The sequence below is a fragment of the Helianthus annuus genome, chromosome 4, assembly GCF_002127325.2.
Source record: "Helianthus annuus cultivar XRQ/B chromosome 4, HanXRQr2.0-SUNRISE, whole genome shotgun sequence".
NCBI lineage: Eukaryota > Viridiplantae > Streptophyta > Magnoliopsida > Asterales > Asteraceae > Helianthus > Helianthus annuus.
The window spans coordinates 74,224,269-74,251,096 of NC_035436.2; the positions used below are offsets into that span (position 1 = coordinate 74,224,269).

At 41.4% G+C, this 26,828-nt stretch overlaps 1 protein-coding gene and 1 non-coding gene across 2 annotated transcripts; one reads left to right on the plus strand and one right to left on the minus strand.

The window, feature by feature from the left end:
• Nucleotides 1-1,267: 1,267 nt before the first annotated feature.
• LOC118491514 lies at nt 1,268-23,710 on the minus strand. The gene is made up of 4 exons (XM_035989354.1): nt 23,477-23,710; nt 22,934-23,404; nt 22,289-22,870; nt 1,268-1,279 (listed from the first exon to the last, which is right to left on the minus strand). Exons 1-4 carry the CDS (start codon nt 23,708-23,710, stop codon nt 1,268-1,270), a joined length of 1,299 nt encoding a protein of 432 aa, XP_035845247.1.
• A 604-nt stretch (nt 23,711-24,314) lies between these two features.
• On the plus strand, nt 24,315-24,420 carry LOC118491876. The gene has a single exon (XR_004892321.1). It is a non-coding gene; the product is annotated as a small nucleolar RNA R71 (small nucleolar RNA).
• The last annotated feature ends 2,408 nt before the right edge of the window (nt 24,421-26,828 follow it).

Below are 26,828 nucleotides of genomic sequence, written 5' to 3' on the forward strand. Positions count from 1 at the left end.
GCAACCAATATATACAAGAACCCATTCGAATTAGGAAACGGACCCATAAAGTCTATCCCCCAAACGTCAAATACCTCCACTACCAAAATCGGTTGTAACGGCATTTCATCCCGTTTTGAAATACTTCCCACTCTTTGACAATTGATGCAATTTCGGGCATACTCACAAGAATCCTTGAAAATCGTGGGCCAATAAAACCCACTAGATAACACCCGATAACCCGTCTTGTTCCCACTAAAATGCCCTCCACATGCCGATGAATGAGCATGGGTCAAAATCTCTAGAACTTCAGTTTCAGGAACACATCTCCTTATCACTTGATCGGGTCCAATCTTGAACAAATCCGGTTCATCCCAAATGTATTGTTTAACTTGACTTAGAAATTGTTGTCGTCTCTTCTTCGTCCAATGATTCGGAATTGCACCCTTAGCCAAATAATTCACATAATGGGCGTACCATGGTGCAACGAAAGTAGAAACGGCTAACAATTGTTCATCGGGAAACCGCTCATTAATCTCACTCGGGTCGTCGACACCTTCCAATGGGATCCGCGACAAATGATCCGCAACAACATTTTCACACCCCTTTTTGTCCCGGATCTCTAAATCGAATTCTTGCAACAAAAGCACCCAACGGATCAACCGGGGCTTTGCATCCTTCTTTTCCATTAAATATCGGACCGCACTATGATCCGAATAAACAATCACCTTGCTCCCCCAAATGTAAGCTCTAAACTTGTCCAAGGCATACACCACCGCTAATAATTCTTTCTCGGTCGTGGTGTAATTCAGTTGCGCCTCGGACAAAGTTTTGCTTGCATAATAGATCACTACCGGTTTCTTATCAACCCTTTGACCCAAAACCGCTCCAATGGTCGTGTCACTAGCATCACACATAATCTCGAACGGCTTCGACCAATCCGGTGGTTGCAAGATAGGAGCCTTCACCAACTGTTCCTTCAACACATGAAACGCTTGCAAACATTCGTCAGTAAAATCAAAAGGAACATCTTTTAATAATAAGTTACATAAAGGTTTTGTAATTACACTAAAGCCTTTAATAAACCTTCTATAAAACCCCGCATGTCCCAAAAATGATCTCACCCCCTTAACATTCTTTGGTGGGGGTAGAGATGAAATTACCCGAATTTTTGCTTTATCTACCTCCATTCCCCGGTCCGAAATCACATGCCCCAACACAATACCCTCTTGAACCATAAAATGGCTCTTTTCCCAACTTAGGACCAAGTTTGTCTCCACACACCTTTTCAAAACTTTTTCTAACTCATCAAGACAAGAGTCAAAACTTGGCCCAAAAATGGAAAAATCATCCATAAACACCTCAAGAGACTCTCCAACCATGTCCGAAAATATACTCATCATACATCTTTGGAACGTGGCGGGAGCGTTACATAGTCCAAATGGCATTCGCCGAAAAGTAAATGTACCATATGGGCATGTAAACGTGGTTTTGTGTTGGTCGTCCGGGTGAATAGCAATTTGATTATATCCCGAGTACCCATCCAAAAAACAATAGTATTTTTGACCGGAAAGTTTTTCAATGATTTGGTCAATGAAGGGTAACGGGAAATGGTCTTTGGAGGTAGCGGCGTTTAATTTTCTATAATCGATACAAACTCGCCACCCGGTTACCGGGCGGGTGGCAAGTTGCTCACCTTGCTCATCTTTAATTACCTGAATGCCTGATTTTTTAGGCACTACCTGAGTCGGACTTACCCACACACTATCCGAAATGGGGTAAATGATCCCCGCGTCCAACCACTTGATAACTTCTTTCTTGACCACCTCTCTCAGGTTCGGGTTTAACCTTCTTTGTGTTTCATGGGTCGGCTTTGCGTCCTCACTTGTAATAATTTTGTGCATCACAATGGATGGACTAATGCCTTTTAAATCGGCTATCGTCCACCCAATCGCCGCCTTATGAGCCTTCAACACCCGTATCAATGTAACATTTGTGCTTGTAATAATTATGAACAGTTCAATTATCAATAAAACAATGTTATTTTATCCCAATGATTGTTTGATTGTGTTTTACATTTTTCATGTTTTGACTTTCGTTCAATTTCAAACCCTACATCGCTTTCTGGAGCATTATACGCAAACTGGTGCGTAAACGTACTCAGTTTAATGCGACAAATACTCCGGAACATCAACATATACTCAACATACCTTAAATAACCTTTACATAACTTAGAAATAAGTTTTAAAGGCTTTGGTATGGCAAAAACAAGATAATTCGCTTACAGGGACTAAACTTGACAAACTGTAAAAGTATGCCAATTTGAACTGTAACGAACATTCCGAAACATGTCCATAAGTTAAACATACCATAAATATCCTTTACATAGCTTAGAAATAGGCTTTGAGGGGTTTGGTATGCTAAAATAAACTTTTGGATCATTCAGGGACTAAAAGTGTCAAAAAGTGCATAAGTTTGCACTTTCGCGCATAACTTACGTTCTGAATGCATCCGGACATCCAAAAATTTATGTAAGCATCCTTATATTTTGCCTTAGTGTTTGGCATGAGAAAAATCCATTCGTCGCGTCATTTGGATCGTCTTTCGCGCTTATGCGCATTCCGTCGTAATTAAGCGAACATCGCGATCGTACGGCCAAACGAGCCAACATCCGGAACATTTTTGGGCATGTTTCATGTCCACAATGTTTAGGCATCATTTTGGGGCCTTAAAGATGGCTTTACAGGTCTTAAAAGGGCTGGAAATAGCTTAAAAACGCAACAGGGGCCAAATATGTAAATTCTGCAAGTGGTGCAGATCAGACGGGGCCAGGCGACCCGCGTAAGACCTGCACACACTTTCACGCGGGCCGCGTGAGGATGTCTGACAGAAAGATTTTGCATTTAATGCAAAATCTGGCCTTTCGTTCGATCAAGAGGCGATGCCTTTTCACCCAATGAAGGGCCAAGGGCCAAGTTCAGTGAATTTAACCATTGGACACATGTACGCACGAGATCAAGGCACGATATTCGATAAAACGATCCTAACGGTTCCACTTTTCCTATAAATACCCCCCCCCCCTTTTGTGTAAAAATCACAACAATCTGATCTTGAAGCTCTAAGTTGAAACCATTGTTTCATACCTGAGCTATTGATCTAGATTAGCACTCGGGGACCCTCCGTAAGTCTTCTTTCGCTCTTTTATTCGCTTTTCGAGTCCGAAAGTCAATGTTTTGTTGACTTTCTGCATTGACCAGCTTTTGGTCGATGTGAAGTTCATGGAACTTCATAACGTGAGCGTGATCACGATGGTTATGGTCCGTAGTAACCATACCTACTGATCACCACGTTATCTAGGCTCAGTGACGAGTCGTAGTTTCGGCCAAAATGTGCATTCTTGCATATTTTGTAACCAAACTACTCGTGAGCATCAAAGCCGTTTGTTTTGATGTCAAACCTATTTTCAAACTTAGTTAAGCATGAATAAACATGCTTAGCTCGTCACTTTTAGTTTGGTGCTTATATAGGGTCGTAAGGTAAGCGATCTAAACCATCGCTTATACTTTCGAACCCGACCCATTTGGTCGGTCATTAGGACCTGACCAAACACATTAGGTGACCATAGCTATAACCTTCCGAGGTTATACCTTGTGGTCGCAATGTTAGGCGTTCCGAACGCGTTCTACGCGAACGACGCGTTAGGGTGGCATAAGCTACCTCAACGGGTCGTGATGGACCGTAAGCACTTAGGTTAAGTTTCATTTTAGTATGTAGGCTTTGTTAAACCATATTACACGAGTCTCCATACTCGTTTGGTTTTCGAACCCGCGTACTGGCCGATCCTTCCGATTTGGTCCGGTATATTAACATAAGCTACCTATTAGGTGCCGTTGATATCCCGTGATCTTTAGCATTATCTGGTTATTCTACAAGAACTCAAAGCAATCTCAGGTGAGTACATAGAACCCCATCTTTTACTGTTTTCCAAACTGTTTTGGGGTGAAACACATGTGCCTATCTGTTACTTTCATGCTTTCCATGTTTTCACATCATATGCCTGCTATGTTGTTAGTACATTATAGTACACGATTTCATTACATTTCATGCTATGTATGCCCATTGTGTGCGTACTTAGTACATTTGATTTACATTACACTTCTGTTGCATATGTTTACTCAGCATATGGACACATTGATTTACATGAACATTTCTGTTGCATATGTTTACTCAGCATATGGACACATTGATTTACATGAACATTTCTGTTGCATATGTTTACTCAGCATATGGACACATTGATTTACATGAACATTTCTGCTTCGTATGTTTACTTAGCATACTTAGTACAATTGTTTACATCACATGCCTTCATTTTGTTATGACATTTGGTTTGTTTAACATGGGACAATACATTCATTAACATTAGCTACGCCGTTCGTTAGTAGGTAGTGGTACCATAGGAATTGACAACTCCCATTCCTGAAGTCCTGGGTTTGATAGGACTGGAAGGAATGACCGAATTCGATATACATAACTTAGATAAACCTTTAATTTGTTTAAGGGTTTATCGCCGCAGTCTCAAGGCTTGGATGTTTGCATAGTTTACAATACCACATAAATGTTAATATCAATAGAGCATGCATTTTTCCACAGAACATAACGTTGATTTAAACCACGTGTTACTTCAACGACTTGTTTTGTGCATTTTACAAATGGTTTAAGTTGATACATTTCGCTTACCATACATGATACATTTTGGGATGCACATTACATGATTTACATTGAACATAAACACGTCGACATTGACATACACATTTGGTGGTTTACATTTGAACATAAACATTTGACATGGTTTACACAATAACACTTGACATTTGGTTTACACATGAACAATTTACGTGGTGGATTGGTTTGGGTAAATGTTTTAAGTAACGTGACGTGTGTAATATGATACAAACATGGTGGATACGCCGCTGGTACTTCCTATATATAAATGTTTGTATAATATTACATATAGTGGCGTTATCTAAGTCATTTCAGTTTAGACACATTACACTTTACATAAATAACATATTCTTCACAAGACATTATTTTCACAAACAACTTATCTTATTCAACTCATTTTACTTGGTTATTCGTTTAACCTTGCACTTATCTATACATATCATTTGATGTTATCGTTTTTCAAATGGTTTACAAAGCAAGACAAATTACAAGGTTCATGACTGACTGTTATTAAACATTCTTTAAACTCAAGTCATGAATCCCATTTTCACAAAACCTATGTATCTCACAGGCATTTTTATGCTGACGTACCTACTTTCACATGTGTTTTCAGGAGCTATTCCATAGGACGATGATCATGATTCTAGGGCGGACCTGTGCCTTAGAGCCTAAAAATGAAGTTTGAACTAGCTTAATTATGTTTTGATTTCCGTACTCTCTTTCTAAGACAATGTAACACCTTTGTTTATAAATAAAATACTACTTGTATGCCATGGTTATGAAACAATTTAATTCTGTCCACAACACTCCCCGACGTTTTCCGCCGCGGTTGCATGTTATACGCGGTCGGGGTGTGACAGAAGAGTTGGTATCAGAGCCAATGGTTATAGGGAATTAGGTTATTAGTAATGCTTTGACCTAGACTATAACTTTCTAGGACCCTAACACAAGTTATCTTGTGTTTAGAGTTTAAAACATGCACATCACCTATCCTTAGGTGATAACCACAACGGGAACTTCGGTTCCGAATCCGCTTTGAAAATTAATCATCTGTTCTAGGATGATTAATTACTAGGTTTTGAACCCTCTGTTATAAGGTTTTGAACCCTCTGTTATATGGTTTTGAACCTCTTTGGATTTCAAAAAAATCCCGTCAAAGTTTTGGGTTAATAGTGTGAACACGTGCGAACTGGAAGAGTGAATGCCTGTACCCTGGGTTTTCTGTCTAAGGCTAGAGTGTTCGTACAAATCCACATAATCGGACCAGTCACTCTTACCTGGGAACTCTTGGGGTGAGTGTTCACTTATAGGCGAGCATGTCTTCGCGATGCACTAATTCTGACCCATTCATTTTGACTAGACATTTCATGTCGCTTGTTTGCTTTGCGATGCATTACCGCCATCTTTGCTTTTGATAATATTGCTTCATCTCATTCTCTTCATCCAATCATCTCACTCGTTTCATTTCATGTTTTTCTCTTCTAGAATGCCTCCTCGACGGGACAACCAGATAGCTACTGCCGAGCTGGCGGAGATTATTGCGCAGCAGATGGCTGCTCAATTCCCAAATCTCTTTGCTCAATGGAACCAGGCCAATAACAACAACAATGGTACATGCAAATACAAGGATTTTAACTCGGCTAAGCCACTCAAGTTTAGTGGTTCTGAGGGAGCAACTGGGCTTCTTCAGTGGTTCGAAAGCATCGAGAACACTTTCCGTCATGTGCAGTGTCCTGACAATCGCAAGGTCGAGTTTTCTTCAAGCGTGTTTCAGAAGAGGGCTCTAACATGGTGGAATGGGGTTATGAGAGATCAAGGTGCAGAAGTTGCTCTAGCTCAAACATGGGCTGAACCGAGAGCTCTTATGATGAGGGAGTTTTGTCCTCGTCATGAACAGCGAGCGTTGGAGAAAGAATTTGATGTTTTGAAGCAAGATAGTGGTGAGCACAGGGCTTATACAGATAGGTTTGAGGAGTTGAGTCTTCTTTGCCCAACTATGGTTACCCGACTCGACAAGGCTATCGAAAGGTACATCGACGGCCTACCTGACTCAGTACAAGACATTCTCACTGGTAGCAACCCTACCACACTCCGTCAGGCAATCGAGTTATCAGCGACACTGACTGAGTCGCAGATTCGGAAGAATAAGCTACACAGGAAGGGTGACAAGGGCAAGAAACAGTCGGCTGACAAGGAAGATAGCAAGAAAGGTCAAAACAAGAAGGGGAAGGATTCTGGTTCCTCAAGGGGGTCAAGGAAGCGTAAGGCTTCCCAAAATTTTGCTGTGACTGCCCAAGCTAACCAGGCAGCTCCCAACCAGCCTCCAGCAAAGAAACCCTATTCAGGAAGTGCCCCTTTGTGCAATCGATGCAACAGTCACCACCAGCCACAATATCAGTGTCGTTTCTGTACTAACTGTGGGAAGTCGGGTCATCTTGCCGATGTTTGTCGGTTTGCTCAGAATCACGCAGTCCAGAACCCTGCTCAACAGGTTGCTCAGCAACAGGGTCAGGCTGCACGACCAAACTACCCACCAGGTGCATGTTATAATTGTGGGGATCTGACCCACTACAGAAATCGGTGTCCAAGACTAGTCAACCAGAACCAGAATGCAAACCAGAATCCGGCACCGGCTCGAGGTCGAGTCTTTAACATGAATGCACAAGAAGCACAAGCAGACAACGAGGTGGTGAACGGTATGTTCTTTATTAATAATCAGCCAGCATCTGTTCTTTTTGATTCAGGTGCCGACAAGAGCTCTGTGTCATTGTCTTTTGAGACAATGCTTCGCGTGTCTAGAACGAAACTAGGTAAACCTTTGACAGTAGAGGTTGCCAGTGGTGAACCCATCGTTCTAAATTCTGTTCTGCGCAACTGCCAGTTGAATCTTAACGACCATATTTTTCCTATTGACCTCACGCCAATGCAACTTGGAAGCTTCGACGTTATAGTGGGAATGGATTGGTTATCCAAGCATCGCGCAGAGATAGTTTGTTCTGAGAAGATTGTTCGTGTGCCGCTGTCTACAGGCGAGATCCTACAGGTTCGTGGTGAGAAGCCTGCCGGTGGTCTCAAACTCATGTCCTGTTTTAAAGCACGGAAGTATCTGCGAAAGCACTATGTGGCTTTCTTAGCACATGTTACAGCAGATAAAGGCAAGGGTAAGTCTATTTCAGATATTCCTGTCGTTCGGGATTATTCCGAAGTATTCCCTGAAGACTTACCTGGTCTACCTCCAGCACGCCAAGTCGAGTTCCGTATTGATCTCGTACCTGGTGCAAATCCCGTTGCCAGAGCTCCATATCGTCTTGCACCGTCCGAGATGCAAGAGTTGTCTAAACAGCTGCAGGAACTCTCCGACAAAGGTTTTATCCGTCCTAGCTTTTCACCTTGGGGTGCTCCCGTTCTCTTTGTAAAGAAGAAGGATGGATCTTTTAGGATGTGTATCGATTATCGTGAGCTTAACAAGCGTACCATCAAGAATCGATATCCCCTACCTCGCATTGATGATCTCTTTGATCAATTGCAAGGCGCTTCTTATTTTTCAAAGATTGACCTACGATCTGGATATCATCAACTTCGTGTACATGAAGAAGATATTCCAAAGACAGCGTTCCGTACTCGTTATGGACATTATGAGTTCACAGTCATGCCATTCGGTTTGACTAATGCTCCGCTCATTAATCTCACTCGGGTCGTCGACACCTTCCAATGGGATCCGCGACAAATGATCCGCAACAACATTTTCACACCCCTTTTTGTCCCGGATCTCTAAATCGAATTCTTGCAACAAAAGCACCCAACGGATCAACCGGGGCTTTGCATCCTTCTTTTCCATTAAATATCGGACCGCACTATGATCCGAATAAACAATCACCTTGCTCCCCCAAATGTAAGCTCTAAACTTGTCCAAGGCATACACCACCGCTAATAATTCTTTCTCGGTCGTGGTGTAATTCAGTTGCGCCTCGGACAAAGTTTTGCTTGCATAATAGATCACTACCGGTTTCTTATCAACCCTTTGACCCAAAACCGCTCCAATGGTCGTGTCACTAGCATCACACATAATCTCGAACGGCTTCGACCAATCCGGTGGTTGCAAGATAGGAGCCTTCACCAACTGTTCCTTCAACACATGAAACGCTTGCAAACATTCGTCAGTAAAATCAAAAGGAACATCTTTTAATAATAAGTTACATAAAGGTTTTGTAATTACACTAAAGCCTTTAATAAACCTTCTATAAAACCCCGCATGTCCCAAAAATGATCTCACCCCCTTAACATTCTTTGGTGGGGGTAGAGATGAAATTACCCGAATTTTTGCTTTATCTACCTCCATTCCCCGGTCCGAAATCACATGCCCCAACACAATACCCTCTTGAACCATAAAATGGCTCTTTTCCCAACTTAGGACCAAGTTTGTCTCCACACACCTTTTCAAAACTTTTTCTAACTCATCAAGACAAGAGTCAAAACTTGGCCCAAAAATGGAAAAATCATCCATAAACACCTCAAGAGACTCTCCAACCATGTCCGAAAATATACTCATCATACATCTTTGGAACGTGGCGGGAGCGTTACATAGTCCAAATGGCATTCGCCGAAAAGTAAATGTACCATATGGGCATGTAAACGTGGTTTTGTGTTGGTCGTCCGGGTGAATAGCAATTTGATTATATCCCGAGTACCCATCCAAAAAACAATAGTATTTTTGACCGGAAAGTTTTTCAATGATTTGGTCAATGAAGGGTAACGGGAAATGGTCTTTGGAGGTAGCGGCGTTTAATTTTCTATAATCGATACAAACTCGCCACCCGGTTACCGGGCGGGTGGCAAGTTGCTCACCTTGCTCATCTTTAATTACCTGAATGCCTGATTTTTTAGGCACTACCTGAGTCGGACTTACCCACACACTATCCGAAATGGGGTAAATGATCCCCGCGTCCAACCACTTGATAACTTCTTTCTTGACCACCTCTCTCAGGTTCGGGTTTAACCTTCTTTGTGTTTCATGGGTCGGCTTTGCGTCCTCACTTGTAATAATTTTGTGCATCACAATGGATGGACTAATGCCTTTTAAATCGGCTATCGTCCACCCAATCGCCGCCTTATGAGCCTTCAACACCCGTATCAATGTAACATTTGTGCTTGTAATAATTATGAACAGTTCAATTATCAATAAAACAATGTTATTTTATCCCAATGATTGTTTGATTGTGTTTTACATTTTTCATGTTTTGACTTTCGTTCAATTTCAAACCCTACATCGCTTTCTGGAGCATTATACGCAAACTGGTGCGTAAACGTACTCAGTTTAATGCGACAAATACTCCGGAACATCAACATATACTCAACATACCTTAAATAACCTTTACATAACTTAGAAATAAGTTTTAAAGGCTTTGGTATGGCAAAAACAAGATAATTCGCTTACAGGGACTAAACTTGACAAACTGTAAAAGTATGCCAATTTGAACTGTAACGAACATTCCGAAACATGTCCATAAGTTAAACATACCATAAATATCCTTTACATAGCTTAGAAATAGGCTTTGAGGGGTTTGGTATGCTAAAATAAACTTTTGGATCATTCAGGGACTAAAAGTGTCAAAAAGTGCATAAGTTTGCACTTTCGCGCATAACTTACGTTCTGAATGCATCCGGACATCCAAAAATTTATGTAAGCATCCTTATATTTTGCCTTAGTGTTTGGCATGAGAAAAATCCATTCGTCGCGTCATTTGGATCGTCTTTCGCGCTTATGCGCATTCCGTCGTAATTAAGCGAACATCGCGATCGTACGGCCAAACGAGCCAACATCCGGAACATTTTTGGGCATGTTTCATGTCCACAATGTTTAGGCATCATTTTGGGGCCTTAAAGATGGCTTTACAGGTCTTAAAAGGGCTGGAAATAGCTTAAAAACGCAACAGGGGCCAAATATGTAAATTCTGCAAGTGGTGCAGATCAGACGGGGCCAGGCGACCCGCGTAAGACCTGCACACACTTTCACGCGGGCCGCGTGAGGATGTCTGACAGAAAGATTTTGCATTTAATGCAAAATCTGGCCTTTCGTTCGATCAAGAGGCGATGCCTTTTCACCCAATGAAGGGCCAAGGGCCAAGTTCAGTGAATTTAACCATTGGACACATGTACGCACGAGATCAAGGCACGATATTCGATAAAACGATCCTAACGGTTCCACTTTTCCTATAAATACCCCCCCCCCTTTTGTGTAAAAATCACAACAATCTGATCTTGAAGCTCTAAGTTGAAACCATTGTTTCATACCTGAGCTATTGATCTAGATTAGCACTCGGGGACCCTCCGTAAGTCTTCTTTCGCTCTTTTATTCGCTTTTCGAGTCCGAAAGTCAATGTTTTGTTGACTTTCTGCATTGACCAGCTTTTGGTCGATGTGAAGTTCATGGAACTTCATAACGTGAGCGTGATCACGATGGTTATGGTCCGTAGTAACCATACCTACTGATCACCACGTTATCTAGGCTCAGTGACGAGTCGTAGTTTCGGCCAAAATGTGCATTCTTGCATATTTTGTAACCAAACTACTCGTGAGCATCAAAGCCGTTTGTTTTGATGTCAAACCTATTTTCAAACTTAGTTAAGCATGAATAAACATGCTTAGCTCGTCACTTTTAGTTTGGTGCTTATATAGGGTCGTAAGGTAAGCGATCTAAACCATCGCTTATACTTTCGAACCCGACCCATTTGGTCGGTCATTAGGACCTGACCAAACACATTAGGTGACCATAGCTATAACCTTCCGAGGTTATACCTTGTGGTCGCAATGTTAGGCGTTCCGAACGCGTTCTACGCGAACGACGCGTTAGGGTGGCATAAGCTACCTCAACGGGTCGTGATGGACCGTAAGCACTTAGGTTAAGTTTCATTTTAGTATGTAGGCTTTGTTAAACCATATTACATGAGTCTCCATACTCGTTTGGTTTTCGAACCCGCGTACTGGCCGATCCTTCCGATTTGGTCCGGTATATTAACATAAGCTACCTATTAGGTGCCGTTGATATCCCGTGATCTTTAGCATTATCTGGTTATTCTACAAGAACTCAAAGCAATCTCAGGTGAGTACATAGAACCCCATCTTTTACTGTTTTCCAAACTGTTTTGGGGTGAAACACATGTGCCTATCTGTTACTTTCATGCTTTCCATGTTTTCACATCATATGCCTGCTATGTTGTTAGTACATTATAGTACACGATTTCATTACATTTCATGCTATGTATGCCCATTGTGTGCGTACTTAGTACATTTGATTTACATTACACTTCTGTTGCATATGTTTACTCAGCATATGGACACATTGATTTACATGAACATTTCTGTTGCATATGTTTACTCAGCATATGGACACATTGATTTACATGAACATTTCTGTTGCATATGTTTACTCAGCATATGGACACATTGATTTACATGAACATTTCTGCTTCGTATGTTTACTTAGCATACTTAGTACAATTGTTTACATCACATGCCTTCATTTTGTTATGACATTTGGTTTGTTTAACATGGGACAATACATTCATTAACATTAGCTACGCCGTTCGTTAGTAGGTAGTGGTACCATAGGAATTGACAACTCCCATTCCTGAAGTCCTGGGTTTGATAGGACTGGAAGGAATGACCGAATTCGATATACATAACTTAGATAAACCTTTAATTTGTTTAAGGGTTTATCGCCGCAGTCTCAAGGCTTGGATGTTTGCATAGTTTACAATACCACATAAATGTTAATATCAATAGAGCATGCATTTTTCCACAGAACATAACGTTGATTTAAACCACGTGTTACTTCAACGACTTGTTTTGTGCATTTTACAAATGGTTTAAGTTGATACATTTCGCTTACCATACATGATACATTTTGGGATGCACATTACATGATTTACATTGAACATAAACACGTCGACATTGACATACACATTTGGTGGTTTACATTTGAACATAAACATTTGACATGGTTTACACAATAACACTTGACATTTGGTTTACACATGAACAATTTACGTGGTGGATTGGTTTGGGTAAATGTTTTAAGTAACGTGACGTGTGTAATATGATACAAACATGGTGGATACGCCGCTGGTACTTCCTATATATAAATGTTTGTATAATATTACATATAGTGGCGTTATCTAAGTCATTTCAGTTTAGACACATTACACTTTACATAAATAACATATTCTTCACAAGACATTATTTTCACAAACAACTTATCTTATTCAACTCATTTTACTTGGTTATTCGTTTAACCTTGCACTTATCTATACATATCATTTGATGTTATCGTTTTTCAAATGGTTTACAAAGCAAGACAAATTACAAGGTTCATGACTGACTGTTATTAAACATTCTTTAAACTCAAGTCATGAATCCCATTTTCACAAAACCTATGTATCTCACAGGCATTTTTATGCTGACGTACCTACTTTCACATGTGTTTTCAGGAGCTATTCCATAGGACGATGATCATGATTCTAGGGCGGACCTGTGCCTTAGAGCCTAAAAATGAAGTTTGAACTAGCTTAATTATGTTTTGATTTCCGTACTCTCTTTCTAAGACAATGTAACACCTTTGTTTATAAATAAAATACTACTTGTATGCCATGGTTATGAAACAATTTAATTCTGTCCACAACACTCCCCGACGTTTTCCGCCGCGGTTGCATGTTATACGCGGTCGGGGTGTGACAGAAGAGTTGGTATCAGAGCCAATGGTTATAGGGAATTAGGTTATTAGTAATGCTTTGACCTAGACTATAACTTTCTAGGACCCTAACACAAGTTATCTTGTGTTTAGAGTTTAAAACATGCACATCACCTATCCTTAGGTGATAACCACAACGGGAACTTCGGTTCCGAATCCGCTTTGAAAATTAATCATCTGTTCTAGGATGATTAATTACTAGGTTTTGAACCCTCTGTTATAAGGTTTTGAACCCTCTGTTATATGGTTTTGAACCTCTTTGGATTTCAAAAAAATCCCGTCAAAGTTTTGGGTTAATAGTGTGAACACGTGGAACTGGAAGAGTGAATGCCTGTACCCTGGGTTTTCTGTCTAAGGCTAGAGTGTTCGTACAAATCCACATAATCGGACCAGTCACTCTTACCTGGGAACTCTTGGGGTGAGTGTTCACTTATAGGCGAGCATGTCTTCGCGATGCACTAATTCTGACCCATTCATTTTGACTAGACATTTCATGTCGCTTGTTTGCTTTGCGATGCATTACCGCCATCTTTGCTTTTGATAATATTGCTTCATCTCATTCTCTTCATCCAATCATCTCACTCGTTTCATTTCATGTTTTTCTCTTCTAGAATGCCTCCTCGACGGGACAACCAGATAGCTACTGCCGAGCTGGCGGAGATTATTGCGCAGCAGATGGCTGCTCAATTCCCAAATCTCTTTGCTCAATGGAACCAGGCCAATAACAACAACAATGGTACATGCAAATACAAGGATTTTAACTCGGCTAAGCCACTCAAGTTTAGTGGTTCTGAGGGAGCAACTGGGCTTCTTCAGTGGTTCGAAAGCATCGAGAACACTTTCCGTCATGTGCAGTGTCCTGACAATCGCAAGGTCGAGTTTTCTTCAAGCGTGTTTCAGAAGAGGGCTCTAACATGGTGGAATGGGGTTATGAGAGATCAAGGTGCAGAAGTTGCTCTAGCTCAAACATGGGCTGAACTGAGAGCTCTTATGATGAGGGAGTTTTGTCCTCGTCATGAACAGCGAGCGTTGGAGAAAGAATTTGATGTTTTGAAGCAAGATAGTGGTGAGCACAGGGCTTATACAGATAGGTTTGAGGAGTTGAGTCTTCTTTGCCCAACTATGGTTACCCGACTCGACAAGGCTATCGAAAGGTACATCGACGGCCTACCTGACTCAGTACAAGACATTCTCACTGGTAGCAACCCTACCACACTCCGTCAGGCAATCGAGTTATCAGCGACACTGACTGAGTCGCAGATTCGGAAGAATAAGCTACACAGGAAGGGTGACAAGGGCAAGAAACAGTCGGCTGACAAGGAAGATAGCAAGAAAGGTCAAAACAAGAAGGGGAAGGATTCTGGTTCCTCAAGGGGGTCAAGGAAGCGTAAGGCTTCCCAAAATTTTGCTGTGACTGCCCAAGCTAACCAGGCAGCTCCCAACCAGCCTCCAGCAAAGAAACCCTATTCAGGAAGTGCCCCTTTGTGCAATCGATGCAACAGTCACCACCAGCCACAATATCAGTGTCGTTTCTGTACTAACTGTGGGAAGTCGGGTCATCTTGCCGATGTTTGTCGGTTTGCTCAGAATCACGCAGTCCAGAACCCTGCTCAACAGGTTGCTCAGCAACAGGGTCAGGCTGCACGACCAAACTACCCACCAGGTGCATGTTATAATTGTGGGGATCTGACCCACTACAGAAATCGGTGTCCAAGACTAGTCAACCAGAACCAGAATGCAAACCAGAATCCGGCACCGGCTCGAGGTCGAGTCTTTAACATGAATGCACAAGAAGCACAAGCAGACAACGAGGTGGTGAACGGTATGTTCTTTATTAATAATCAGCCAGCATCTGTTCTTTTTGATTCAGGTGCCGACAAGAGCTCTGTGTCATTGTCTTTTGAGACAATGCTTCGCGTGTCTAGAACGAAACTAGGTAAACCTTTGACAGTAGAGGTTGCCAGTGGTGAACCCATCGTTCTAAATTCTGTTCTGCGCAACTGCCAGTTGAATCTTAACGACCATATTTTTCCTATTGACCTCACGCCAATGCAACTTGGAAGCTTCGACGTTATAGTGGGAATGGATTGGTTATCCAAGCATCGCGCAGAGATAGTTTGTTCTGAGAAGATTGTTCGTGTGCCGCTGTCTACAGGCGAGATCCTACAGGTTCGTGGTGAGAAGCCTGCCGGTGGTCTCAAACTCATGTCCTGTTTTAAAGCACGGAAGTATCTGCGAAAGCACTATGTGGCTTTCTTAGCACATGTTACAGCAGATAAAGGCAAGGGTAAGTCTATTTCAGATATTCCTGTCGTTCGGGATTATTCCGAAGTATTCCCTGAAGACTTACCTGGTCTACCTCCAGCACGCCAAGTCGAGTTCCGTATTGATCTCGTACCTGGTGCAAATCCCGTTGCCAGAGCTCCATATCGTCTTGCACCGTCCGAGATGCAAGAGTTGTCTAAACAGCTGCAGGAACTCTCCGACAAAGGTTTTATCCGTCCTAGCTTTTCACCTTGGGGTGCTCCCGTTCTCTTTGTAAAGAAGAAGGATGGATCTTTTAGGATGTGTATCGATTATCGTGAGCTTAACAAGCTTACCATCAAGAATCGATATCCCCTACCTCGCATTGATGATCTCTTTGATCAATTGCAAGGCGCTTCTTATTTTTCAAAGATTGACCTACGATCTGGATATCATCAACTTCGTGTACATGAAGAAGATATTCCAAAGACAGCGTTCCGTACTCGTTATGGACATTATGAGTTCACAGTCATGCCATTCGGTTTGACTAATGCTCCTGCTGTTTTCATGGACTTAATGAATAGGGTCTGCAAACCTTACTTGGATAAGTTCATCATCGTTTTTATTGATGACATCTTGATATATTCTAAGACGCGAGCCGACCATGAGCAACATCTCCGTCTTACGTTGGAACTCCTAAAGAAAGAGCAACTTTTCGCCAAATTCTCCAAGTGTGAATTCTGGCTTAAGGAGGTTCAATTCTTGGGACATATTGTCAACGAACAAGGTATTCATGTAGATCCCTCCAAGATTAGTGCGATTAAGGATTGGGATACGCCTACTACTCCTACTGAAGTTCGTTCTTTCCTTGGTCTGGCGGGTTATTACCGCCGCTTCATAGAAAATTTCTCGAAAATTGCAGTTCCTCTAACCGCTATAACTCAGAAGAACAAGCCATTTGATTGGGGAGTTAAACAAGAGGAAGCGTTTCAGACTTTGAAACAAAAGCTTTGCGACGCGCCTATCCTAACATTGCCTGAGGGCAACGATGATTTCGTCGTTTATTGCGACGCATCTAAATTAGGTCTTGGCTGCGTCCTGATGCAAAGAAACAAGGTCATAGCATACGCATCAAGACAGTTGAAGATACATGAGAAAAACTACACCACTCATGATCTTGAGTTGGGTGCAGTTGTCTTCGCTCTTAAGATTTGGAGACACTACTTGTACGGTACAAAATGTGTGGTTTTCACTGACCACAAGAGTCTTCAACACATCTTCAACCAGAAAGAACTCAACATGAGGCAAAGACGTTGGGTTGAACTTCTAAACGACTACGACTGCGAGATTCGCTACCATCCTGGTAAGGCGAATGTCGTAGCCGATGCATTAAGTCGCAAGGAACGTACTAAGCTTCATTGTGTACGTGTCCAATCTGTTATTCAAACCGATATACAAACCCGTATTTCTCAGGCTCAACAAGCTTGTGTTTCACAAGGCTTGATGGATAAGGAATTTCCTTATCACATAACACCTGCTCTTGAACTGAAGAACAATGGATCATATTACTTCATGGACCGTTTGTGGGTCCCGAGCCAAGATAATCTTCGTACCTTGCTTATGGATGAAGCCCATAAGTCTCGTTATTCCATTCATCCTGGCTCAGATAAGATGTATAAGGATCTTCGTATTCAGTATTGGTGGCCTGGTATGAAGAAAGACATTGCCTTATACGTATCCAAATGCCTTACTTGCCTTAAGGTTAAGGCTGAACATCAGCGTCCTTCCGGATTATTGGAGCAACCAGAGATCCCAGTTTGGAAATGGGAAAACATTACTATGGATCTCATTACCAAACTCCCGCGCACAAAGAAAGGTCACGATGCCATCTGGGTAATCGTTGATCGTCTTACCAAATCAGCGCATTTCTTGCCAATCCGTGAGGATTTTTCGGCTGACAAACTTGCTCAAATCTACGTGGATGAAATTGTAGCTAGACATGGTGTTCCTTTGAGCATCATTTCTGACAGAGATGCTCGTTTCACTTCTCACTTTTGGAGAACCATGCAATCTGCTATGGGGTCTCAACTTAATCTGAGCACAGCTTATCATCCGCAAACGGATGGTCAATCTGAAAGAACAATCTAGACACTGGAGGATATGCTTAGAGCTTGTGTGATCTACTTTGGTGGTAGTTGGGATTCACATCTTCCGTTGATTGAATTCTCCTACAACAACAGTTATCACTCCAGCATCAACATGGCTCCTTTCGAGGCTCTCTATGGTCGAAAATGACGTTCACCAGTCTGCTGGAATGAGATCGGTGAGGCTCAGCTTACTGGACCTGCCATCATTCTAGAGACAACAGAAAAGGTAAAGAAAGTACGTGATAACCTTCAGACAGCTAGAAGCCGTCAGAAGAATTACGCGGACCTAAAACGCAAACCCTTGGATTTTCAAGTCGGTGATCGTGTATTACTTAAGGTCTCACCTTGGAAAGGTGTGATCAGATTTGGAAAGAAAGGAAAACTTGCACCTAGATATGTTGGACCATTCAAGATCGTCGAAAGAATCGGTAAGGTAGCCTACAGACTTGAGTTACCTCCTGAACTTGGAAATGTTCATCCAACCTTTCACGTGTCCAATCTCAAGAGGTGTTTAGCTGATGAAAACCTTAGCTGATGAAAACCTCCACATACCGCTTGACGAAATTCGTGTTGATAAAACACTGAAATTTGTCGAGAAACCAGTGGGAATCATGGAACGTGAAGTCAAGTGGCTTAAACGCAAGCGCATTCCTTTGGTCAGGGTTCGTTGGGAATCTAAACGTGGACCCGAGTTTACTTGGGAACGTGAAGATCAAATGAAGGCAAAATATCCGCATCTTTTTCAATCAGTTTCCTCTAAATAAATTTCGGGACGAAATTTCCACAAGTAGGGGAGACTGTAACATTTGTGCTTGTAATCATTATGAACAGTTCAATTATCAATAAAACAATGTTATTTTATCCCAATGATTGTTTGATTGTGTTTTACATTTTTCATGTTTTGACTTTCGTTCAATTTCAAACCCTACATCGCTTTCTAGAGCATTATACGCAAACTGGTGCGTAAACGTACTCCGTTTAATGCGAAAAATACTCCGGAACATCAACATATACTCAACATACCTTAAATAACCTTTACATAACTTAGAAATAAGTTTTAAAGGCTTTGGTATGGCAAAAACAAGATAATTCGCTTACAGGGACTAAACTTGACAAACTGTAAAAGTATGCCAATTTGAACTGTAACGAACATTCCGGAACATGTCCATAAGTTAAACATACCATAAATATCCTTTACATAGCTTAGAAATAGGCTTTGAGGGGTTTGGTATGCTAAAATAAACTTTTGGATCATTCAGGGACTAAAAGTGTCAAAAAGTGCATAAGTTTGCACTTTCGCGCATAACTTACGTTCTGAATACATCCGGACATCCAAAAATTTATGTAAGCATCCTTATATTTTGCCTTAGTGTTTGGCATGAGAAAAATCCATTCGTCGCGTCATTTGGATCGTCTTTCGCGCTTATGCGCATTCCATCGTAATTAAGCGAACATCGCGATCGTACGGCCAAACGAGCCAACATCCGGAACATTTTTGGGCATGTTTCATGTCCACAATGTTTAGGCATCATTTTGGGGCCTTAAAGATGGCTTTACAGGTCTTAAAAGGGCTGGAAATAGCTTAAAAACGCAACAGGGGCCAAATATGTAAATTCTGCAAGTGGTGCAGATCAGACGGGGCCAGGCGACCCGCGTAAGACCTGCACACACTTTCACGCGGGCCGCGTGAGGATGTCTGACAGAAAGATTTTGCATTTAATGCAAAATCTGGCCTTTCGTTCGATCAAGAGGCGATGCCTTTTCACCCAATGAAGGGCCAAGGGCCAAGTTCAGTGAATTTAACCATTGGACACATGTACGCACGAGATCAAGGCACGATATTCGATAAAACGATCCTAACGGTTCAACTTTTCCTATAAATACCCCCCCCCCCCCTTTTGTGTAAAAATCACAACAATCTGATCTTGAAGCTCTAAGTTGAAACCATTGTTTCATACCTGAGCTATTTGATCTAGATTAGCACTCGAGGACCCTCCGTAAGTCTTCTTTCGCTCTTTTATTCGCTTTTCAAGTCCGAAAGTCAACGTTTTGTTGACTTTCTGCATTGACCAGCTTTTGGTCGATGTGAAGTCCATGGAACTTCATAACGTGAGCGTGATCACGATGGTTATGGTCCGTAGTAACCATACCTACTGATCACCACGTTATCTAGGCTCAGTGACGAGTCGTAGTTTCGGCCAAAATGTGCATTCTTGCATATTTTGTAACCAAACTACTCGTGAGCATCAAAGCCGTTTGTTTTGATGTCAAACCTATTTTCAAACTTAGTTAAGCATGTTCTAACATGCTTAGCTCGTCACTTTTAGTTTGGTGCTTATATAGGGTCGTAAGGTAAGCGATCTAAACCATCGCTTATACTTTCGAACCCGACCCATTTGGTCGGTCATTAGGACCTGACCAAACACATTAGGTGACCATAGCTATAACCTTCCGAGGTTATACCTTGTGGTCGCAATGTTAGGCGTTCCGAACGCGTTCTACGCGAACGACGCGTTAGGGTGGCATAAGCTACCTCAACGGGTCGTGATGGACCGTAAGCACTTAGGTTAAGTTTCATTTTAGTATGTAGGCTTTGTTAAACCATATTACACGAGTCTCCATACTTGTTTGGTTTTCGAACCCGCGTACTGTCCGATCCTTCCGATTTGGTCCGGTATATTAACATAAGCTACCTATTAGGTGCCGTTGATATCCCGTGATCTTTAGCATTATCTGGTTATTCTACAAGAACTCAAAGCAATCTCAGGTGAGTACATAGAACCCCATCTTTTACTGTTTTCCAAACTGTTTTGGGGTGAAACACATGTGCCTATCTGTTACTTTCATGCTTTCCATGTTTTCACATCATATGCCTGCTATGTTGTTAGTACATTATAGTACACGATTTCATTACATTTCATGCTATGTATGCCCATTGTGTGCGTACTTAGTACATTTGATTTACATTACACTTCTGTTGCATATGTTTACTCAGCATATGGACACATTGATTTACATGAACATTTCCGTTGCATATGTTTACTCAGCATATGGACACATTGATTTACATGAACATTTTTGTTGCATATGTTTACTCAGCATATGGACACATTGATTTACATGAACATTTCTGCTTCGTATGTTTACTTAGCATACTTAGTACAATTGTTTACATCACATGCCTTCATTTTGTTATGACATTTGGTTTGTTTAACATGGGACAATACATTCATTAACATTAGCTACGCCGTTCGTTAGTAGGTAGTGGTACCATAGGAATTGACAACTCCCATTCCTGAAGTCCTGGGTTTGATAGGACTGGAAGGAATGACCGAATTCGATATACATAACTTAGATAAACCTTTAATTTGTTTAAGGGTTTATCGCCGCAGTCTCAAGGCTTGGATGTATGCATAGTTTACAATACCACATAAATGTTAATATCAATAGAGCATGCATTTTTCCACAGAACATAACGTTGATTTAAACCACGTGTTACTTCAACGACTTGTTTTGTGCATTTTACAAATGGTTTAAGTTGATACATTTCGCTTACCATACATGATACATTTTGGGATGCACATTACATGATTTACATTGAACATAAACACGTCGACATTGACATACACATTTGGTGGTTTACATTTGAACATAAACATTTGACATGGTTTACACAATAACACTTGACATTTGGTTTACACATGAACAATTTACGTGGTGGATTGGTTTGGGTAAATGTTTTAAGTAACGTGACGTGTGTAATATGATACAAACATGGTGGATACGCCGCTGGTACTTCCTATATATAAATGTTTGTATAATATTACATATAGTGGCGTTATCTAAGTCATTTCAGTTTAGACACATTACACTTTACATAAATAACATATTCTTCACAAGACATTATTTTCACAAACAACTTATCTTATTCAACTCATTTTACTTGGTTATTCGTTTAACCTTGCACTTATCTATACATATCATTTGATGTTATCGTTTTTCAAATGGTTTACAAAGCAAGACATATTACAAGGTTCATGACTGACTGTTATTAAACATTCTTTAAACTCAAGTCATGAATCCCATTTTCACAAAACCTATGTATCTCACAGACATTTTTATGCTGACGTACCTACTTTCACATGTGTTTTCAGGAGCTATTCCATAGGACGATGATCATGATTCTAGGGCGGACCTGTGCCTTAGAGCCTAAAAATGAAGTTTGAACTAGCTTAATTATGTTTTGATTTCCGTACTCTCTTTCTAAGACAATGTAACACCTTTGTTTATAAATAAAATACAACTTGTATGCCATGGTTATGAAACAATTTAATTCTGTCCACAACACTCCCCGACGTTTTCCGCCGCGGTTGCATGTTATACGCGGTCGGGGTGTGACAATCAACTCCTCCTCTTGAGCTACCTCCAAGTTGGAAGCAATGATCACCGGTAAAGTGTCATTCTCCCCCAAGAATGCATACTTTAAGTGCTTTGGTAACTCCTTTAACTCCACACTTGGTGGACTTTCCAAAGAAGGTTTTGTGCCCGGATCAATTTCTACCGGTAATGTATCCATTTGGTAGGTCCATGGTGGATTTCCTTCCTTCACCGCAAGAGCCTCTTGCTCTTTCTCTTCTTTTTCCAAATCACATGCGTGCACCTGCAAAGACACACCACGAACACAAGAACCCAAAATCTCTTCCTCGAACTCCTTTGGGTCATATTCATCTATGAAGTTTGCTACAAAACACTCATCATAAACATTAGTACCATTAGTAAAAACGTTTAATCTCATCTTTCTATTACCGAATGTCATGACGACCGTACCATATCGACAATCAATAACGGCATGTGCAGTGTTTAAAAACGGCCGACCCAAAATAATATTTTGTTGTTGAATTGGGTCCGCGGATGAGTAGTCTAGCACAAGAAAGTCCACGGGATAATAGAACTCATCAACCTTAACTATCACATCCCGTACAATCCCCCGAGGAAGTTTATGAGACAAATCGGCTAATACCACCGTTGTCTCAACCCGTTTCAATGGACCAAAATCATATTGGTCATATAACCCCCCCGGTAAGATACTTACTCCGGCTCCAAGATCCAGTAACGCCCTCGCAGTTTGAAAATTTCCTACTTGAATATTTATAAAAGGCGTTCCCGGATCTTGTAACTTAGGAGGAAGATCTCCTTTTAAAACCGCACTTACCCGCTCCTTCAAATCAACCAATTTAGGCACTTTTTGTTGCCTCTTTTGGGTACACAATTCTTTTAAAAACTTTGCGTAAGCGGGAACCTGTTTAATAGCTTCAAGCAAAGGAAGATTGATTTTAACCTGTTTAAAAACCTCCCACATTTCCTCTTTTTGAGGACCCCGTTTTAAAATAAAATTCTTTCTACCCGGATCTAATAAAGCCGAAGGGAATGGTACTTCACTCGACCCCTCACTCTCATTTACTTTTTCTTTATCTTTATTAACTTCAGGTTTTTCAAAATTGGGTTTTTTAGAAGAAATAGTAGGTGGCTCATTTTCTTCCTCACTCTCTTGACCCGTTATATCCTCAACCACCCCATCAACCAAATCCGGTGAAGGATTGGTTTTGTACTCTTTCCCACTTCTCAAAACACTTACATGATGAATGTTGACATTATTACCTCTTGAAGTACCATGAGACGGATTTACCTTAGTGTCACTTGGTAATTGACCTTTGCCTTTCTTCAATTCGGACACCTCGGTTGCAAGTTGACCCATTTGGGTGGTCAAAGTTTGAATCGCTTTGTCTCGGGCCTCGTCTTTTTGAATGCGAGCATCATCCATTTGGTTCCTCTTTTGCATCTCCGCTTGCATGCTCTTCAACATTTCCATCATTTCGTTACCACCCGAAGACCCCATTTGTTCTTGACCCGTTTGGTATTGCTTTTGATAACCTTGGTTATTTCCGCCTCGGTATCCACCTTGGTTATTGTAAGATTGGCGTGAACCAAAGTTACCTTGGCTGCCTTGAAAATTCGGGTTTGCTTGATTTGAAGGGTTCCCATATCTAAAATTCGGGTGGTTCCTCAACCCGGGGTGGTAGGTATTAGAGTTCATGTTGTTGTAATTCCTACCACCTCCTCCTTGACCTTGACCTTGAACCGCACGGACTTCCTCGTATTGGCCGTCCAACATCGCTTGGCAATTTTCAGCCGCATGACCTATTTCATTACACAAAGCACAAACATCATATATTTGGTTAGTGGTTTGAACATTACCATCATCTATGGCGTGCACTTACGGTCGGGTAGTGGTCGGTCGGGCTCTTCTCGAGGCTTGAGCTTTCCTTTTTGATGTAGTTGCCATGCTTTCTAAAAACTCCCAATCATCATTCTCATAGTTTGTTCCAAAAGTCCCACCGGTAATAGACATCAAATCACGTGCATCTTCGGCACTCAACCCCTCGTGGAAGGCATTCATCAACTCCCACAATTCAATTCCATGATGAGGGCAATTCTTAATCATCATATTGAAATGCTCGAATGCCTCATGAAACATCTCACCATGTTGTTGTTGGAAGCTTCTCAACCCCTTCTTTGCATCGTTGGTCTTTTGGGCGGTGTAAAACTCATCCAAGAAGGTTTGTTGCATCTCCCCCCATGTATATATGGATGCCGAAGGTAACGTGTAAAACCACTTCTTCGCCTTATCTTCCAAGGAAAATTGGAACAAAACCAATTTAATATCATCAGCCGAAAACCCTTGACTCCCAAGAGTGTTGCAAATTGAGTCATAAGCCTCTAAATGAAAATACGGCTCCTCCGTTGCCAACCCCTTGTACTTCGGTAAACTTTGCAAAGAGTTGGTTCTTACTTCAAATGTTCGCCCTTGATCATTATGAGGAATGACTACCGGTGAAGGGTTTTGCGTGATTACCGGCCGAAAATGTGCTTCAATGCCCCTCACATTTTCTCTAAGGTGTCTCCTTGGTACACCATACCTACCTCTCGGAATAATAGGACCATTTGGCCTTGGTACTTGCCCTTGTGGTGCGATTGGTTGTTGAAACTGTTGTTGTCGCATCGGTGGACGTTGAGGTGGTCTTTGAAATTGTTGTTGCACATGTTGTGGCCGGACTTGTTGCAATGGAATAGGTTGTGGCATTGGTGGCCCTTGTGGTCTTGGCCGAATGTGTTGTGGTATAAGTTGTTGTTGTGGCATTCCACCAACACTTGCCATCCCTTGGGATTGACTTAGAATATACCCAAACTCCCCTTGATCACCATAACCTCCATAACCGTACCCATCATCTTCATAACCCTCATAATCTTCAAATCCCTCATCATAACCATCTCCTTGAATTCCCGAGGTCTGCCCAAATGGGATGGTCGAATACTGAAAGCCCGATTGTTGTTGTTGTGGTCTAAAAGATGAAGTAGTATGCACGATACTTGAATTGGGTGCAATTGTGAAGGTGGATGATGATTGACCCGTAGTTGGGGGAAAGAAGTGAGATAATGGTGGGATTGTAGTGGATGGGTTGTAGGTGATGGCGGGTTCAGCTTGAGTGGTGATTGGTTGGGTGACATTGGATGGTGTAAATTCGGCGGTGGTATTAGGTAATGTGGTGTTTGGTGATGGTTGGGTGGAAGTAGGTATAAAGGATGAGGATGATTGACTGGTTGTAGGTGGAATTTGAGAATCAGCCATGATGTTTCTCGGTGTGATGGGTGAAGTGGGTGAACCAATGATCTTGTTTTCTTGTACTAAAACTCTGTTTTGTCTTAGGGTTCTTTCAATTTCCGGATCAAACGATAGTGGTGATGACCTGTGAGAGCCTCTAGTATGCATACACCTGAAGTACCTGCACACTAAACACAACCAACGTAAACCCGAAAATAACAAACAAAACTATTAAACTAACACACGTTGCGCACTACTCCCCGGCAACGACGCCAAAATTTGACGTGAAGTCGTGGTCACGCAAATTTAATCCCAATAACAACTATATAGATAGCGGCAAGTGGGTATCGAACACAGGGAGTTTGTGGAATGTGTGTTATTTGAAGATTTATCTAAGTTACCTAAAATTAAACTAATTGCAAAAGAAATAAGATTCGAGAGTTTATGTGAGTGAATTGGTTTTAGACTAAATTAAACTAAGTAAATTGCAAGAGAAAAGTTTGTTTGTAAGCAAATTAGAGACAAATGACCATCCTAGATTTCCGGTTTGTATCGACATTCATATTATCATTCCACTAGAAAGAACTACATAGACATAGCTCATGTGTGATTACTTGCAGTGATGAAAGGGAACTAAGTACTCAGATTCCTAGAACGTGAGGTTGTTACCCGATGATCAATCAACCCTTACCCAATCCTAATTCTACCCATGATATCTCGATTGCCAACGGCACCAAGAACGTATGGTTTCAAACTAGATAATCATAAGAATTAACAAGTTACTAACAAACAATCACACACCATAACAAACCAACCATCAAGATTAGGATTGCTATTCTAGAAATTAGGAAATCAAATACAAATTGTCTCAAACAAACCTTCAATCTAGGACAGTCATAAAGTGTTTAGCCACACATGGCTCGAATCAACATCCTAACAAAGATAATATTGTTCATACGGATCAAAGACACAAACCGAATGTTAGAGATTGTCCAAAAACAAGCAAGAACCAGCCAATTCGCCCCTGGAATGCCCCCAAAACCGACAATGATTGGAATATGTGAAAAGACACCATCAAAACCAACTTAATGTGGCAGTTACACTTTTTCACGCAGCCACCACCGTAAATTACGGCTCCACCGTAATTTACGGTGGACTTGATATGTTTATGGTGACAGGAGACTGATTTACGGTGGCCAATATTTGATTCTCAGGTCCACCGTAAATTACGGTGGAACCGTAATTTACGGTAGTGACCTGAATGTCCTTCTTTGTCTTGTCTTTTGTTCCATGCTCGACCCGTTCATCACCAAAGTCTCCAAAGATG